Source organism: Argentina silus (genome assembly GCF_951799395.1).
Source record: "Argentina silus genome assembly, chromosome: 4".
Taxonomy (NCBI): domain Eukaryota; kingdom Metazoa; phylum Chordata; class Actinopteri; order Argentiniformes; family Argentinidae; genus Argentina; species Argentina silus.
This window is the reverse complement of record NC_139658.1, coordinates 24,334,483-24,351,837: the sequence shown is the minus strand read 5'-3', so window position 1 is coordinate 24,351,837 and position 17,355 is coordinate 24,334,483. Positions and strand designations below refer to the sequence as shown.

The 17,355-nt window shown below is 44.0% G+C and overlaps 2 protein-coding genes across 3 annotated transcripts in view; one reads left to right on the top strand and one right to left on the bottom strand.

The window, feature by feature from the left end:
• Nucleotides 1-418: 418 nt before the first annotated feature.
• nol8 (nucleolar protein 8) lies at nucleotides 419-9,862 on the bottom strand. Its single transcript, XM_083667823.1, has 16 exons — nucleotides 9,464-9,862; nucleotides 9,300-9,362; nucleotides 9,136-9,214; nucleotides 8,699-8,849; nucleotides 8,368-8,436; nucleotides 6,090-8,204; nucleotides 5,401-5,595; nucleotides 5,080-5,208; nucleotides 4,789-4,879; nucleotides 4,302-4,443; nucleotides 3,623-3,700; nucleotides 2,580-2,944; nucleotides 1,916-2,054; nucleotides 1,511-1,572; nucleotides 1,038-1,120; nucleotides 419-893 (listed from the first exon to the last, which is right to left on the bottom strand). The coding sequence occupies exons 1-16, from the start codon at nucleotides 9,582-9,584 to the stop codon at nucleotides 834-836; spliced, it is 3,942 nt and encodes a 1,313-aa protein (XP_083523949.1). The 5' UTR covers nucleotides 9,585-9,862; the 3' UTR covers nucleotides 419-833.
• A 709-nt stretch (nucleotides 9,863-10,571) lies between these two features.
• The window catches only part of cenpp (centromere protein P), a 57,641-nt gene continuing 50,857 nt past the window's right edge, over nucleotides 10,572-17,355 (top strand). The window contains exons 1-5 of one of the 2 annotated variants that reach the window (XM_083669251.1): nucleotides 10,572-11,219; nucleotides 11,662-11,810; nucleotides 12,106-12,194; nucleotides 13,265-13,350; nucleotides 17,225-17,321. In XM_083669251.1, the coding sequence (XP_083525377.1) occupies nucleotides 10,615-11,219; nucleotides 11,662-11,810; nucleotides 12,106-12,194; nucleotides 13,265-13,350; nucleotides 17,225-17,321 (1,026 nt within the window). In that variant the 5' untranslated portion in view covers nucleotides 10,572-10,614. Of the gene's footprint in view, nucleotides 11,220-11,661; nucleotides 11,811-12,105; nucleotides 12,195-13,261; nucleotides 13,351-17,224; nucleotides 17,322-17,355 lie in introns of both variants that reach the window. The other variant, XM_083669250.1, reaches the window with a different exon arrangement.

Genomic DNA, 17,355 nt, shown 5'->3' with positions numbered 1-17,355 from the left:
GAAACTTTCTAAATTGTCAAAGTCACATCCAAAACAGGCCAACAAAGCATTGGATTGTACAGTACAGACATGAAGGCCTACAGGACAGCAGGCTGGTGGAGGTAGAAATCGTAGGACGGGCTTATTGTAACGCATGGAACGGAATGAGGAATTCCTTATTCTGGTCCATGTATTACAATGAGCCTGTCCTCCGATTTCTACCTCCTCCAGCCTCCCCTGAGCTCTACATAGTGTACGCTAAGGACAAGGACAAACAACAGCACAGCAGCATTCAGAAGGCTCGACGTTGAAGATAATTTCACACATTTTAGTCACCATCCACAGAAACACTGTAGTCTCCTTGTTTATAATTCAGATCCAGACCATTCCATAATTGGTCCGAAAAACCAAACATCTGTTCCCAGGGCAGCATTGCATGATTTAATTTTTAAATAACAAAATGCCAAAAGCTATCTTTTACATTCAAACAATGGTTGTGTGTTCACTTACAAAGAGAACTGAATGCAAATGGTAGCAGTTGGGACCAGAGGCCCCGCCCACCACAGGAAGTAAACAAGACCATGTGAGGTTCGGTATCAACACTGCCATAGGTCCACCCCCTGGTGGTGGGACATGGAAGGCACTTTATTGGTGCTTAGTAGGGTTCATGATTCTTACGCGATACAAAACTGTAATAGAAATATACTTAGAAACAGCACCAATTCATACAATGAAGCAGGCCAAATAATAATATAATCCTGCAAAATGCATTCACAACATTACATGAAATCATCAGGGTATGAGTCATGAGTCATATTCTAGGTCATAACTAAGTATATATCCAGTTGATGGTATCAGTTCCTCTGTGAGACTTTCAGCTTTCTTTTGGCGTCTTTGTGCTTTTTTCTGTACTCCTGTGAAAACAAAAAATGATACATATTGGTAAATAATTATGACACCGAAGATTATGACATACAAGAGACAAGATCCTTTTATTGCCACACAACGGAGGTATTGCCAATGACAGCTATGGTCCTGAGGATGGAAGTGATTGTTACCTCTATGAGGGCTGTTCTCTGCTCTTCCCACTGGCCTCTGTGATCCTCCAGTCTAGTAGATCTGTAGAATGATTTAGGGCCCTCTGATAGGAGAAAAGGAGAGGATGTTTGAATCTCAAAACCTTTTCTCAGATTCCTTGCATCCCCTTTCCTTGCCTCCTTCTCAAAGTGCATTGTAGGAGAAGACTCCAGGGCCGTCCTCTAGGACCTTCTCTCAATTGTTAGGACGCAAGAAGATGTGTTCCTATCCTCCGTCCTCCACTTGCATTAGTGAAAAGGCATTGGAGGAGAGGATCTAGGTTCCTCCCCTTACATATTCTCCTGCTATGGACGAAGCAAGTGGAGGACAGAGGATAGGACACGAGGAATCTAGGAAAGACTTTTGAGATTCACCCAGTATGGTCACGAGGATGTACAGTAGACAGAGATCAAACACAAACAGGAAGTCTTCCAGGAGTCTCCGTCACTCCTACCTTTCAGACGCTCGTCGTCAGGGTAGAAGAAGAAAAACACTTTCTTTGAAGGCACTGGTTCCCTGTAGAGAGAACAGGAAGGGAGATCAAAACAAAACATGACCTTTGTGATACATTTGACAAAAGCACGGAAATGCAACAAAGGCCATGGACAACCAAACAGCATTTTAGGTCTAGTGGTTTTTAGACTTGTGTTTTAAACTGTCCTAAATACATGTCTATTGTATGGCTTGCGTTCCAAACGTCTTTAAATTCCTCTGCTTGTAAGGGATTGTATGTGTGTAAGAGTTGTATGCATAAGTAATAGTAACATTTTTGTAACTTTTAAGTTGTAAAAAATCCTGGGGAATTCCAATGCTCATTCCCCGAGGATCGATTGTGTTGAATTAAATGTGACTGGCTTACGCTGTGGGTTCAGAGGTACTGGGCTGGTCCTTGAGCTGTTGCTCAGCTTCCTCCTCATCCTCAGAGCTGCTGTCTTGGAAACGAGGGTCCACCTGCCATGACACCTTGGCTCCCTTCAGGGTCTCGATCTTGTACTCCTCTGAGGAGACACAAGGGTTGGTATTCATTTTCATTTTCTTTTTTTAAGGGGTAGATCAGAAATTAGTAAATAAAATGTTAGTTCTATCAGATAGTACTGCTTGCATCATTTGTAGTCCCTTGTTATTCATTTATTAATTAACAAGGGTTGTTATTACAATGTTTAGTTTGTAGTTTGTCAATCTTCTGTTTGTATTGGATGTAGTGTTGTATGGATGTTGTACAGAATGCAAACCAAACTTTCCGGAGGGGTAATGAAGATTAAGTTGAACTAGAACAATCCATTGGACCAACACTGTGACTATTGAGATTTAGTTAAATGTCAAATGTGTTTTAACAGAAACAGTGGATGGAAGAGTTCTGCCATGGGGACGGCCATGTTGTTGGGACGGCCATGTTGTTGGGTCGGCCATGTTGTTGGACGTTGTTTTTTTGTAATGTTGAAGGAAAATCTGTATCTGTAGGTCTTCAAATTGGATACGTAGTTGGTAGTTTTAATAAGTGAAACAGAAGTACACTACACTACCTTCCTGAGGCGTGGCATCTGCTTCTGCCTTCTCTCCGAAGAATGAGAACTTGAATCCCGCCGATTCCTCTTTCTCCGCGTCAGCATTTGTCGAGTGGAAAGATGACAGTAAAGCAGAGGCCTCATCTGTATCTTGACTCGGCTCTTCCTCCTCCTCCTCCTCCTCCTCCTTCTCCTCCTTCTCCTCCTCCTTCTCTTTATCCCATTCCATCTTATTCTCTTTGTCCATCTTCTTCTCTTCATCCACGGTTTCTTTCGTGGTCCCAAACACGGCCTTCAGGTCCCCGCTCACGTCGTAGTAGATCTCCTTGGAAACCTCCGGGAGCTTCTCTGCCTCCTCACGCTTCTTGCGCCTCGCCACCTTGCTGTAACCATGACAGTGAGTGAACAAGACAGCGTCAGTAAACACAACGGCTCCATCTCTAGCCGTCTGAAAAGGCCTCCTCTCTTCTCATGTTATTTTTTGTACATTCGTTATTGATGTTGATGTTGTTCATATTTTTGCTATTTTGTAAATTTCTTGTCAATACTTGCTATTTGTTTTTTATGTCCCACATACCAACCTCACCAAGTCAGTTTCCTGTATGTGCGAATATACCAAATAAAATAATTCTGATTCTGATTTGTCGTCTCCCGCCTTTCATCGACAACGATCACGGTTCTCACGGTTACCGTATTGTAATAATTATGACATTTAATGGAAGGACCTTTATAGTAATTATATGACGTCAGACTGCTGAATAGGAGAGTAAATCCACAGGGGACAGTACTACTCAGGGGAGGCTGGTGGGGGTGGAAGGATCAGAGGACGGGCTCATTGTAACACACAGGTTTGAGACCATTCCTCACTCCATTCATTGCGATGAGCCTGTCCTCCGATTTCTACCTCCACCAGCCTCCCCTGTTGTACTCTATGCCAATGGACTGCTTCCCTCAATATCACAAAATTAATTTCCATAAAAACGGACAATCAAGTGTTGTAGCATCCTGTCAGAGGTCTCACTGCACCGGGACAGGAAGGCGAGGTCGTTCTTCTGAGGTACCTTTCTTTCTTGGGTTCCTCATTCTTGGTTTCAAACGCTGCATGCTCCTCTCGGGTGGGATCGTAATGCAAGGCTTCTCTGCAACAAGACAATATAAATGTTTAACGACTTGAAATGAATGAAATGAAATGAACTGGAGTTAGAAAACATACAGCAGCATCAGCAGGCAGGCAGGATGGTGTTTCTATTCACTCAACCTTCATTTATCCAGGTCAGCCTCATTGAGATAAGAGAGGCCTGCTGTATCTCAGCCATATCAGCAGCCCTCACAAGGTGACCCTGACTTGTCATTTCAGTGTTTACTTGTTACCTTACGTGTGGTGAAACACAGGGTGTGAAAGCAAATAAAGAACGCATGCACTGTTACGTGACATGCAGCGTTAGTCAGAATAAAGGGAAGTGAAAGCCACATACTTTTCTTCTTAGTGGTGAAAATGGTTGCTACTGGCGGAAGTTCACTGCAACACTGCAAAGTACAGCTTTCTATTCTGTAACTCTAGGGCTGTGTGTGTATCAGATTCTCTACCCTAGTCCTCAGAATATGCACTTCTTGAATCCACCGGATTTATAAAAAAAAAAGAAAAAAAGAAAAAAAAAAGAAAAAAGAAAGACCTGGTTTAAACTCCCTCTAGCCCATCCAGCTTACACCAGTCCAGTGTGTTTACATGCATAAACCTACCTGAACGTCTTGCTCTTCACAGGTGCTTTGCTGCTGTCGCTGGGTTGGATGTTGATGTTAAGCAGACCAGATAAGATATCCAGGTTCTTCTTCTTCTCGTCCTCCAGCTCACACACCACGTCAGCCTGAGAAGGCTTGTTCTCTGGAAGAGAAAAGATTGCTATTAAGATGACCAAGAACGAATGTATTCCCATTGAAGACGCTTTTCAGTCTTGGAATATGTTTTCATCTGTCTTATCTTTTCATAACGGCCTTATCCAGAAGCATCCCCTAGCCCCATAGTCCCTGGACACTTGTGTAGATCTGACAGGAGTTGGTTGGTACAGTACAGACAAGATGGTAGTACTTTATCTCCATCCTTCTCTCCAATTTTCACAATTTTGCTTATACTTATCCGATCCTTTTAGATCTACAGTGCTGGGGTCGTAGGGCGTCGGGGTTGTTTGTGGACGGGCCAGGGCCTCTCAGGTCAGACACTAAGCCTCACCTGGAACCTCTGTCTCGTCATCGCTCTCCATGAATCTAGAACCCATCTGAAACCGCTCGTCTGTTCCGAACCGAGACTGCAGCGCCATGAGCTGAAAACGGACAGAGAACATAGTCGGTGACAGACTAACCAGACTAACCCGTCTGTCTCGGTGACAGACTAACCCGTCTGTGAGAAGTAGAAGTGAGATGATTTTGTGAGAAAGGTTTGATCAGCCAATGAGAAAGTAGGTATGACGAGAGCCGGATACCGGTCATTACATCTCCAGTACAGGGTTGGACGTGTGCTCACCTTCTGTCCTGATTTGCCTTCAAACTGGGGCTTGATCTGGAACATCTTCCCATCCTCTGCTTCATCGTTATCATCGTCATCATCATCATCATCATCATCCTCACTGCTGTCAAACAGTTTGCTGGCTGCCTGCGTCGGCAATTTATGGAAAAACAAAACGTATACAAAGAGATAAACCAAACAGCTGACTCAACTGTAGTCAAGACACGCACACGAGTCTTCTACTGTAAATACAACTTCTTTATATTTCTGATCTTGCAAATGAAATAATCTTGACACATTCTTCCAAGGCCTCCACAATAATGTCCTGATCCAAGGTACCTTGTCTTTGAGGGCTGCTCCCCCGCTGGCTGATGGTTCCTCTTCATCTGACTCTTCCTCAGCAGACTGGCCGTCCTGGAACAGGACCTTCTTTGGGGTCACGGCAAGTTCCGAGGAGCTCTGCGCTTCCGGCTCGTCACTCTCGTTATCAGAGTCAAAGACGATGTGCTTTCCTTTACTTGATGCTGCTGTGTCCTAAAAGGGACAGATAATTAACAACGTGCGGTGTGAGAGACAACTATGTGGATTCAATTCAATTCAATAAACTTCATCGATCAACGATGGCGGGTAAAATGCATCAGGCAAACGTCCCCTAACCAGAGGATCAATATACAGTACCAGTCAAAAGTTTGGACACACCTTCTCATTCAATGGTTTTTCTTTATTTTTTATTATTTTCTACATTGTAGATTAATATTGAAGACATCAAAACTGTGAAGGAACACATATGGAATTATGTAGTAAACAAAAAAGTGTTAAACAAACCAGAATATGTTTTATATTTTAGATTCTTCAAAGTAGCCACCTTTTGCTTTGGTGACAGCTTTGCACACTCTTGGCAAGGTATGTCCAAACCTTTGACTGGTACTGTACATAATACATAACCGTATACCAAATCATTTACCACAGACAACATGGTTTTACACCGAAGCGTAACATAATGACAGCAACAACACAGCCCCGCTCACCACTTTGGACAGAGCCCCCTGGATGAGTTTCTTCTGCTGCTCCGCCTCTTTCTGCCTCTTCTCCTGCGCAGCGAGTCGTCTCTGGTTGTCCTCCTTCTTCTGAGCCTCCGTGACCACCGTAGCCTTCTCCAGGGCCTGGTTAGGGGCAGCCGTCTCGGTGGCACCCCCCCCTTCGCTGCTGTCTGACTCCTCACTGGATGAGTCACCACTGCTGGATGTGGAATCAGCATCTGGGGCAGATATCACTGTCTTCGCCCCCGTCTTCGCTGTGGGTTTCTGTTTGAGGACGGGCGGTGATTCTGACGTCTCCTCATCATCCGTGCTGCTGGGACTAGGAGTTGAGTCTTCAGTTAAAGCGTCTTTCTGCTTCTGAGGGTCTAGAGAGTTCTGTGTGGAAGTAACAATTTTAGCCTTTTTAGCATTGCTCTCTGAGGCACTGTGGCTAGGCACTAATGTTCTGTCAGGTTTCTGCTTCTTAGACTTCTTTTCCTCAGTTTTACTCCCCTCTTCATGTTTCCTTTTCGCACCGCCATCTTGTTCAGGACTCTGTATGGTTCCTGTGAGGCCCTTCGTCCCCTGGAAAGCAGTCAGTGACGGGGTGGTTTTCTTCTTCTTTTTCTTCTTCGCCGTTTCCTCCTCCTCACTGCTGTCCCCTTCTAAAATGGCGGCTAGAATCTCTTCTGGTGTAGTCCCTGTTTTAGGTGGTGGTTGTGGCGGTGGCTGAGAAGCTTTTGCCCGGGGTAGTGGCAGAGCCTCAATGACTTGGCTTGGTCCAGGTTGTGAACAAGATCCCTGCTCATCATCGTCATCCTCCCCCTCCTCCTCCGGGACGTTTGAATCTTTAACAAGCTGCTCTAGATCAGCCAATGAGAATTCTAACCTCTGACAGTTGGCGAACATCGCCTCATAATCAGAGTCCACACTCTCTTCTGATTCACTTTCATCACTATCAGATTCTGACTGAGGGGGTTTCGTTTTAGAGAGAGCTTTCTTATTAGGGAGAGTTTTCCTTTTAGGGAGAACTTTCATATTATTTTCTTCTTCAAGAGTATCAGAATATGCGTTCTCCTCTGACTCATCTTCATCACTATCGGATTCTGACTGAGGGGGTTTCGTTTTAGAGAGAGCTTTCTTATTTGGGACAGCTTTCTTTTTAGGGAGAACTTTGGTATTATTTTCTTCTTCAAGAGTATCAGAATCTGCATTCTCCTCTGATTCATCTTCATCACTATCAGATTCTGACTGAGGGACTTTCGTTTTAGAGAGAGCTTTCTTATTAGGGACAGCTTTCTTATCAGGGAGAGCCTTCTTTTTAGGGAGAACTTTCTTCTTTTCTTTTTCAACAGAATCAGAATCACCACTCTCTTCCTCATCATCACTAACAGATTCTGAGGGACGGGGTTTAGTTTTCGATAGGACTTTCTTTTTAGCCTTTTTTCCCTTGGAAGAGTCTATTCCGCTATCCTTGACCTGTGCTAGAGAGGAACTTTGCTGACTATCGGGGACTGGTTTCTCCTGCTCTGCAGCTACGGTAGCTTTCCTGGAGGTGAGAATCTCATCTGTGTCAGCAGAGTCATAGTCTCTGTCGTCCTTCTCAGCGAAGCCGACCGAAGGCATGTAGTCACCTCCCACCACCTCTAGGTTGTCATCCTCATTGTCGTCCTCTGCTGGGACGATCTGTGGACGTTTCCGTGCCACCAGCATCCTGATCTCCTCGTCCGAGTCGCCCCCACCGCCTAAAACACACACAGGCACCTGGGGCTCCTTCGGAGCTGCCGGTTTCTGTTGAAGTTTAGCTGAGAGTCTACTTTCTCCATTCGACTTCTGGACCACTGTGGACTTCTTATCCAGTGACCCGCTGGACTTCTCCGGTCCTCTACGGGCCTCTACATCAGGTTGGCTGTTTGCTGTAGGTCTGTTGGATGAATCTTTCCTGATCTTAGTGGGGCGTGGTTTCTGTGGTGGGAACTCTCCCCTCCTCTTCCTGCTGATCTCATCGTCCCCAGTGGAGAGCTCCCACGTCAGGTTGGAAACTGGCGTGAGGCTGGGAACCTCAGATGCGTTCTCCAACTTCTTGATGTTGTGGCTGTGCTTGGATGGGTCATACTTGATGAAGTGGTGATGGAGTCAAGGGAAAATCTAACTATATTCTAACAACATATTTGGGTGACAATTAAGTCTAATTTGACAAGAATACATACTATAAAACAATATCACCGGCTGATTGATTGTCAGATTACCAAGAAATAAACATGTTCAGGCATTGATAAAAGGATATCTTGTTTCTTCCTTGACACTTGAGATTAAGGACCGGAAGGACACGTCCAAATTTACTCACAACCCAATCCTAGACAAAAGAACATGGAAACAAACACACAGAGTAGAGATGTTACACTACAGACAGAGGAGCCAAAATACACAACGCTTCATTCTAGTGGAGTGGGAAATTGATTTGGCAAGATTCACATAAAAAAAATAAAACACATTAGACATACCAACAACAGGATTCCAGAAAAACACTATGACACATATTTACAAGTAAATAAATTGTTGTAGTGCAGAACAAGCACAGTACAATACAGTAAATTTACATGAAGATATTTCCAAACCTTATGTCCGGGGACCTCTGTCCCGGGAACAGCTGCTTTCATGTGGAAGTTCTCCACCCCCGCAGCCTTGAGGGACTCCACTACGCTCTCTCTGTGGCCGGCGGCCGGAACCTCCATCGTCTCCGCTGCTTCATGGCGCTCCTGGGCCAGTCTATCAAACAGACAACGCCAGGTGATGAAAGTCGCATCGTCACACACACACACACACACACACACACACACACACACACACAGATAGCAAAGATGCATGCATGAATTAAAAACACTTCCTCAGGTCATATACAAACATCCTTTGTCATGCACCGAGTACACCACCATGACCATCATGCTACCATGTAATAACACAGTAATAATACAAGCTACCATGTAATAACACAGTAATAACATGCTACCATGTAATAACACAGTAATCATAAAGGAGGACTTTAAAAGATTACCTGTGTAAAAAGCTTTCTTTGGCCAACTCAATCTGCAGTGTTCCACCTTTCCATTTGGACTTATTCAACACCGTAACACCTGTCAGGGTAATAAAGAGTGTTATGAACACAATTCATACCAGCATATCAAGAGGTTGTCTATGTGAGAATTGTTAAATACTCACATCTCCTGTAATCAGCATCAGAGATCTCAATGTTGATGTATCCAAACGTCTTATAGGGAACTCCTGGGGGAAAAGACATGAAAATGCAATAAAACTGATGATGGAGCTAGGATTGTAATCCAAAATCTCCATCACTATAACGACAATTACTGATCTGATCTTACCTTCATCATCTTTTCTTGTCAAGAGTTCCACGTCCTGGACATCACCGAATTTACCGAATCGGTCTTTGATATCCTTCTGCGATATGGTGTGGCTTAAGCCACCGATGTATAAACGCTTCATCGCCACCTCTCAAGTTATGTGCTCGCCACGTCCGTAAGCATGACAGACACGTCAAAAAGAAGTAAGTTGAGCTAACAGTTAGCTATGCTGGCTACCTTGTTTGAAACAGATGAGACTACACAGGTGTCAGCGTGATAGGCAGGTATGCTGGCTTGAGTCAACACCTAACAAAGACACAGTCCGCTTTTACATGGCTACTGGAAGCAACTGAGATAACGGATACATTGTGGAAAACTGAGAATAGAAAGTCAATTGAGTGGACAGGCATGGGACTACTGTTTATCTCACATGTATCCAGCGTGCGTTGCGTATGAACCTTCCGACCAAATATAGGAACACATGTATTTGGTTCCGCACATTAAATGTTCCGCCGAGGATTCGTGTCAACCGAAGAGGAGTGGACAGTTATGAAAACAAAATATTATTTAAAAAACAAAAAACAGCCAGTTATTAATGTTTTATGTTTAAATATTTAGAGTTGAAGACTGGTGCGCCCTATTACACCCATATAGGCCGTATATATTATTTTGCAGACGGACAGTCTGTAACATCCGCACATACTGTAGAGAACATACCATTTTATCATACTGGGAGAGCAAAATAAAAACAATGTATGTAAGTTATGGTGTATTCATTTATTTCAACGTTAAGACTTCGTATTTAATGAGTACTAGAATGAACATAGTATGATATTTTATTCAGAGATGATAGATACCTTCGAATATTTCGACAATAAAAGACTCATACCCCCCCGTCAGTGTCAAACTTGGTAGAGTCCAGCGAGCGCGAAGGGATTGTTTTGAACGTCCCGAGCTGCACGTGAACGTCGCGGAGATCCAGGTGAGTTTCTGTTACGAAGTTTACCAGAATAACTAGCTCGATAACATCTTATCGGTTTATAACCACGGTCTTTACAGTTATACTTGTCCTATGAATCAGATTAAACGAGAAGAATCTGACACTCATTTAGATCCAGCCACTTTCTGGTTCGTGATTTATACCGTTTAGTTGTTGATTCCACCTGATCAGAATGAAGAGCAGCACGGCGCAGGCGCAGGAGGCCCGGATCACACACCTGCAGGGAGAGATCACCGCTCTGCAGAAGCAGCAGGAGAACAACCACACAGACATCACAGCGCAGGCGCAGGAGCACGAGGCCCGGATCACACACCTGCAGGGAGAGATCACCGCTCTGCAGAAGCAGCAGGAGAACAACCACACAGACATCACAGCGCAGGCGCAGGAGTACGAGGCCCGGATCACACACCTGCAGGGAGAGATCACCGCTCTGCAGAAGCAGCAGGAGCAGGAGGCCCGGATCACTCACCTGCAGGGAGAGATCACCGCTCTGCAGAAGCAGCAGGAGAACAACCACACAGACATCACAGCGCAGGCGCAGGAGTACGAGGCCCGGATCACACACCTGCAGGGAGAGATCACCGCTCTGCAGAAGCAGCAGGAGCAGGAGGCCCGGATCACACACCTGCAGGGGGAGATCACCGCTCTGCAGAAGCAGCAGGAGCAGGAGGCCCGGATCACACACCTGCAGGGAGAGATCACCGCTCTGCAGAAGCAGCAGGAGAACAACCACACAGACATCACAGCGCACTTCGGAAAACGTGTGCAAGATGCGCTGTGAGTCCTCTGACCTCTGAGCACCCATGACAGGTCGTGTCATGTCCATAGTGCTACTCAGCCTGTTATAAGAACCTATTATATGGAACAGGGAGGTTTTGCACCTAATTACACACACACACACACACAGACACACAGACACACACACACACACACACACACACAGAGACACACACACACACACACACACACACACACACAGAGACACACACACACTCAGACACACTCAGACTGAATAATCGTTCATCATGTGGACTATTGTCAGGATAGTGGTGCCATCCACCTCACATACACCTCCACTCCTCCATTCCCCCACTCCCCCATTCTCCCATTCCCCTAAAAGACTCCAAAGAAATGCTCTGTATCACGACCTGTGTTCAATTTAATATAATTGTTGTTTTACTGTAAAGAGATAAATTATGAAAACAACCTTGTTTTCCAGGTTGGCCATGACTGGCCACTCCACCCAGCTGAAAGGGGCCGAGGACAAACTGAAGGTGGAGATTCGTGACATGGAGGAAGATCTCGCCAGACAGGCTGAGATGAACAGGATTGTCCTCACCAAGTGTAACGTGGCGACAATGGAGAAAAGTAAGCAAAAGCACTCTACACACACAAGGCCTGGGAGCTGACGTTTGAACAGGGTTAAATGCACAGCATGGGTTGTGAGGCGTGGAAGGGAATGAGGAATGGTGTCAAACACGTGTTCCCGTCCTCCGATTTCTGCCTCCATCAGCCTCCCCTGGGATGGACCTCTATCTATTTGTTTCTTTGGGGTTCATTTGCGCCACCGTCATCAGTCACCATTTGTCAGTCAGTGTGTTGATGTATAAAACTGTTTATTTGTACTTATTTGTGTCTTGCACTTTTTCGTGGGCTCTTTAAGGTGACAGAAAACTGGTGCAGCAACACAGGCTGACTGGCCACTGCTACGAACAGGCCTTCCAAGTTGAGTTTACGCTCACAGATGTTATGGTAAGAAGAATCTTCTCACCCTCCTCCCATCTGACTCCTCCCATCTCACCCTCCTCCCATCTCACCCTCCTCTCATTTCACACACCTGGTATGGTGTAGAATAAGTCCTTATATGGTGTAGAATAAGTCCTTAGAATACGTCATTATATGGTATAGAATATGTCCTTATATGGTATATAATAAGTCCTTATATGGTGTGTAAAACCAATGGTGTCCACTTGTTCCCTGTCTGCTGCATGCTAGAAAATAAAGAAATGAATAGATTTTTAAAAAAGGACAAAAGTAATATTCTGCAGTTTGCCTGTTTTTGTGTGTGTACCCAGTCTTGGTTTCTGATGCATCCATCTCCCAGTGGGGCTTAATGCCCAGTATGAAGCTGATATTCTCCTCTGTGTTCAGTGTGTCTTTGCACTCTAAAATAAAAAATAAAGTCATAGAAATACCACAGGTATTAAGACACGTGAGAGAAGGTCTAGTCTATGTACAGTGAAATGACTGGGGATGTTAAACCATGTTCCTGTGTCTTGTACAATATTCTTCGACACAAGGGGGCAGCAGAGAGCTACATGTATGGTATAGGGAGCCCATCTGCATAGCAAGGGCATTTCCCCCCCAAGCCCTGGCCAGAATCATATTACACCTCCTCTGAGGATAGTTTATCACCTTTGTGATGCTTTCCCCAGGCAGCAGGTAACCAACAAAGTCAAGCCATGTCAACATGGTCAAGCACAAATAGAAAAACTTATGCAAGTTCTGTTTGTTTACCAAGTGATGTTTTTCTCCCTGGTTGTGTTGTTCATTCTGCAATGTAATCTGTTTCCTAAGAGTGCAAACACAATGCTCTTTCTGTTGCTAACTCGTACTCTCTGAATTCAGTTCAGCTAACTCTTAACTCTCTGAATTCAGTTCAGCTAACTCTAACTCTCTGAATTCAGTTCAGCTAACTCTAACTCTGAATTCAGTTGATAACTCTCTGAATTCAGTTGATAACTCTAACTCTCTGAATTCAGTTCAGCTAACTCTAACTCTCTGAATTCAGTTGATAACTGTTACTGTGTGGATTCAAGGAGGATGCCTCTGTGGTGAGGACCGTCACGGACCTCAACATTGTGATGGATGGCAGCGAGTTCAGCCACTTCAGCACCTTTGTGTCTGGGTAAGGCCGTCACATGACACAACCCCCAATACAATACCACATTTACATTTTACATTTAAGTCATATAGCAGGCGCTCTTATCCAAAGCGACTCACAATGAGTATGTTTGTCTAAGTAAGTGAATCAACTATAGATCAGCCATCTTAAGTATAAGAACATCGTATTAAAACCTTTGATAAGAACAAGTGCCATCGGCAGTCACAGTACTATATATATGTATAGAGAGATCGATCGATCGATCATTGGGTAAGAGCAATGGTTCATCAATACTATTCAACGACACCATTCCAAACAATTCCTACGTGGTTTTTTTTTATCCTGAAGTTGAGCAGTTGTGAGGCGGTGGATATCTGAATGGTTGCTGGTTCACATTTTCAATAGATGCATGTCATTTTTGCATGTGTGCTGTGTTTGTTCCTGTTATATTAATTTGTGGACTCCTGTGTAGTACTTAATGTGAGTTTAGAGCGCCATCTAGAGCATGTTGCTTGAATAGAAGCAAATCCTTCCTTCACTGGATGGAACCCGTCTTTGTCTTTGGCCTGACTAAAGCCTTGGCCGGCCATCCCTTTCATTTCAGTAGTGGAAAGTACCTATAGATGGAATATATATCCCTGAGTTGAAGACATGTATATCCCTGAGTTGAAGACATGTATATCCCTGAGTTGAAGACATGTATATCCCTGAGTTGATTCTCCTGAGTGAGTATTAAGTTTACGGGCAGATGTTTAGTCTGTGCTTTTGAACCTTTTACTACAGTCAATATATCAATGTCAATCTGCAGATTTCAACATATCTCTGCCTTCCAGAGAGGATTAATCTGTGTTTTTCTGTCCTGTTCGGGCCCGTTTTTACTGCTCTCCAGTCCCCTCTTTACACCCATCAATCATATGCTAATAAGGTTCAACACATTCTGGTTTTATTGAGCCAATGTTTGGTTAATCTGAACGTTTCTCGGTTGTAAAAAGCTATTGATATTGTCATCAGGAGTCAGTGTGTTAAAACACTCCTTTTAGGAGTGTCTGTTATTCAGGGAGCCCCTCTCTGAAGTATTTGATTTCAGTTAAGACTGGAAATTGACTTCCTACATGCAGAAATGTACTCTTAATTCTCTCAGAGGAGTACATGAAAGTGATTTGTGTTCTTGCCAAATGGACTGTTTTGTATTGTGGTTAGACAGAGATATCAGTCACGGTTCTCCTCAAAGACTCACTAACTGTGGTGCGTTATAGCCTAGCTTGATCTCTTTCTATAGTAAAACTGACTAGTTTAAAATGTGTGTCCTGTTTCCTTTGAGATGGTGTACTTCAGTGGAAATCTTAGTAATCACTGGATCTGACCTTGCAACACAATCCATTTATAGAGAGTTTGACTTAGTGAGGTTTAAATCTTAGAGCAGTTACCTGCCCCTACTATGATAGCAGCATGTGTGAAGTGTATCTGAGTCCCAGTCATTCTCTTTAGTAATGACTATAACTGAATTAGATTTAAATGTCAATGTATTTCTAACTTTTACTTAATGCGTTGTATTACTATTACTTTTCTACATATGGTTCATTTTATGCCAATTTGCATTTTTGCCTTGTAGGCAAACATCAATATTTTACTTCAGACACTGGGTCGTTTGTGATTTTTCCTAAATCTCTGGATTGATTAGAGGGGACTGTTCTAGCACAACCAACTTGCTGGTCCTCAGACACATCTGGATCATATTGTCTGGTCTGAGATTCTGTCCTGGCACTCGGGACGCGGAAAAATACTGGAGATAATGATTCTCACACAAGTCTGGGTAGACTGTATATTATTTATGTCTGGGGCAGACTGGATTTTATAATCATTACATAAAGACCTTGTTGGATGGTCGAACATCTTGTGTAAACTGTCGGGTCTATCAGTGAGAGGGTCCATGTATGCCAACATTGGCACGACAATGTCTGTGAATAGCACTATAATATTTACTGGGTTTTCTATTTTTAGAGAGATAAAGTACGATGGCATAGAGGGTAATTTACTTTGTCAGGCCCTCAAAGACTGAAAGGGCCGGGGAATGTCAAGCAAACTTGGTGCTGGAAAGCCTACTTTGTGAAGCATGGAACATGTCTGAAATGATAAACTGCCCTTCGTCAGTGAAGTTAGGTAAATATGTTACTATGTAGTGCTGTAATTGTGTTATAACTACGGCTCTAAAGATTAATTGAACATATTATTTCTTTAGTTGACAACTCATTTTTGTTTTTAATAATCATATTTCTATATCAGACCACGGACAAGAGATTAAAGCGAGAGGGAGTGACATGTAGCCATGTAAGAGTGCTGTACCAAGGAAGCTCCATTCAAGCAGGCCCTTTTGTCTTCATCTATGGGAATGGGAATGGGAATGGGAATGGCAATTCCCACCTGTGATTTGGAGGCCATCATGTCATTGTTAACTTGTAAAGTACCCTCTCACTCCCCCACTCATTGTTTAAGCACCACTTTGGGTTTCTTGTTGAGGAATGTATAGAAAATCTGTGAGCACCTAAATTGCAAGGTGAAAAATAAGACAAAAACTGTGTCAGGACGGGTGGGCGGGACTTAGGTCTGTTGCTCTGCGACTGATAGTCGAACTGTCAATCAATCATATGTTAACAAGTGCAGGCTGCCCAATTGAGCTAATCCTGTCCAATATGTTTGGTATTTTAAATCAAGATTGTGACAGTCTGGAGAAAGTGTTGGATGTCTTCTTTTAAAATACGGTAGGGAAATCTGGGCAGATTACCTTGTGGGTCTCAAAATGTCGTTGGCTGGCAAGTTAACCAACTGGTCAATCACGTTCATTGTTAGGGTAACTAAACATGAAAGTTCCATGATGTAGTTGACCGAACGCTTTGTGAAAGGGTACAGACGCTTCAGAAGGGGTACAGACGCTTCAGAAAGGGTACAGACGCTTCAGAAGCCTCACTTTTTCCTCTGTCTGAGAAGTTACGCTTGGAATGATCAATACAGTTATCGAAGCGTTATTCTGTCAGACAATTACAGTACAGCCCCAGTTTTCAATCACTTTGGTGACTACTATATGTAGTGCTTTATGTGGGCCTAACTCCACAGCTCCTCAGCTAGATTTGGTTTTCGAGGGACTTGCCATGTTCATACAAGTAGACACACTATCACGGCTGGTCTTATAATCGCTGTCCGTCCTCCACCAGAGACACGCTGTGTAGGCCCAGCACTGTAGTTGAGCGTTGTGCTTTATATATATTTTCCTCCTCAGCTGTTTTGGACAGGTTCCATTGTTTTCAAGGTCCTTGCCATGTTTCCACCAGGGCTTTATGGCATCCTACTCCCACAGACTGGAGTCTCTCCACCACAGTGGAAACTTCTTACTCGACGCACAGCCCTGGGCCCCCCTGAAAATCTGTGGAAACTTTCTAAATTGTCAAATTCATATCCAACACAGGCCCGTGCATTGGATCGCACAGTACAGACACGAAGGCCTACAGGACAGCAGACCAGTTGGAGGCTGGAGGAGACGGGCTCATTGCAATGCACGGAACGGTCCATGCATTACAGTGAGCCCGTCCTCCGGTTTCTAACTCCACCAGCCTCCCCTGCAGCAGACTTAGGCCTGTGTTCAGAAGAGTTAGCTACCATCTGTAATATAGGCCTTCATATTCCTCATGAAACATTTCACAAGTTATCAAATAAAGTCAACGGTACTTTAACTTATTTCCTGTTGTTTTTTAATAACGTTAATGTGATTTTTATGCTAATATTCTCTGCGGCGTTGACGTCGAGCTGCACTGACTCAGTGCAGCATTGCTTATTGCGTGTTCAGCGTGCAGCAGAAGTGCTTGCGCCCTGTTGAGGGTAACTTCATGCTTCATGTTAACTGCAGAGTGGAGGATAAGAGGAGCCTCCTGCTGTTCTTCCAGACCCTCCGGAGGTTCTTAGAGAGGTGTGAAGACAGACGCAGAACATTCCAGCACTTCCAGGTAAGACCATGGGTATATATATATGGATATACAA

What these genes read in the sequence shown, in the direction of transcription:
- nol8 (XM_083667823.1), bottom strand. Translation starts at nt 9,584, where the DNA reads ATGAAGCGTTTATACATCGGTGGCTTAAGCCACACCATATCGCAGAAG. An exon ending in TGATGCTGATTACAGGAGAT is followed by an intron (nt 9,215 to 9,299) that starts GTGAGTATTTAA and finishes TTACCCTGACAG; the next exon opens with GTGTTACGGTGTTGAATAAG. An exon ending in TGACGAGACAGAGGTTCCAG is followed by an intron (nt 4,444 to 4,788) that starts GTGAGGCTTAGT and finishes TTTCTCTTCCAG; the next exon opens with AGAACAAGCCTTCTCAGGCT.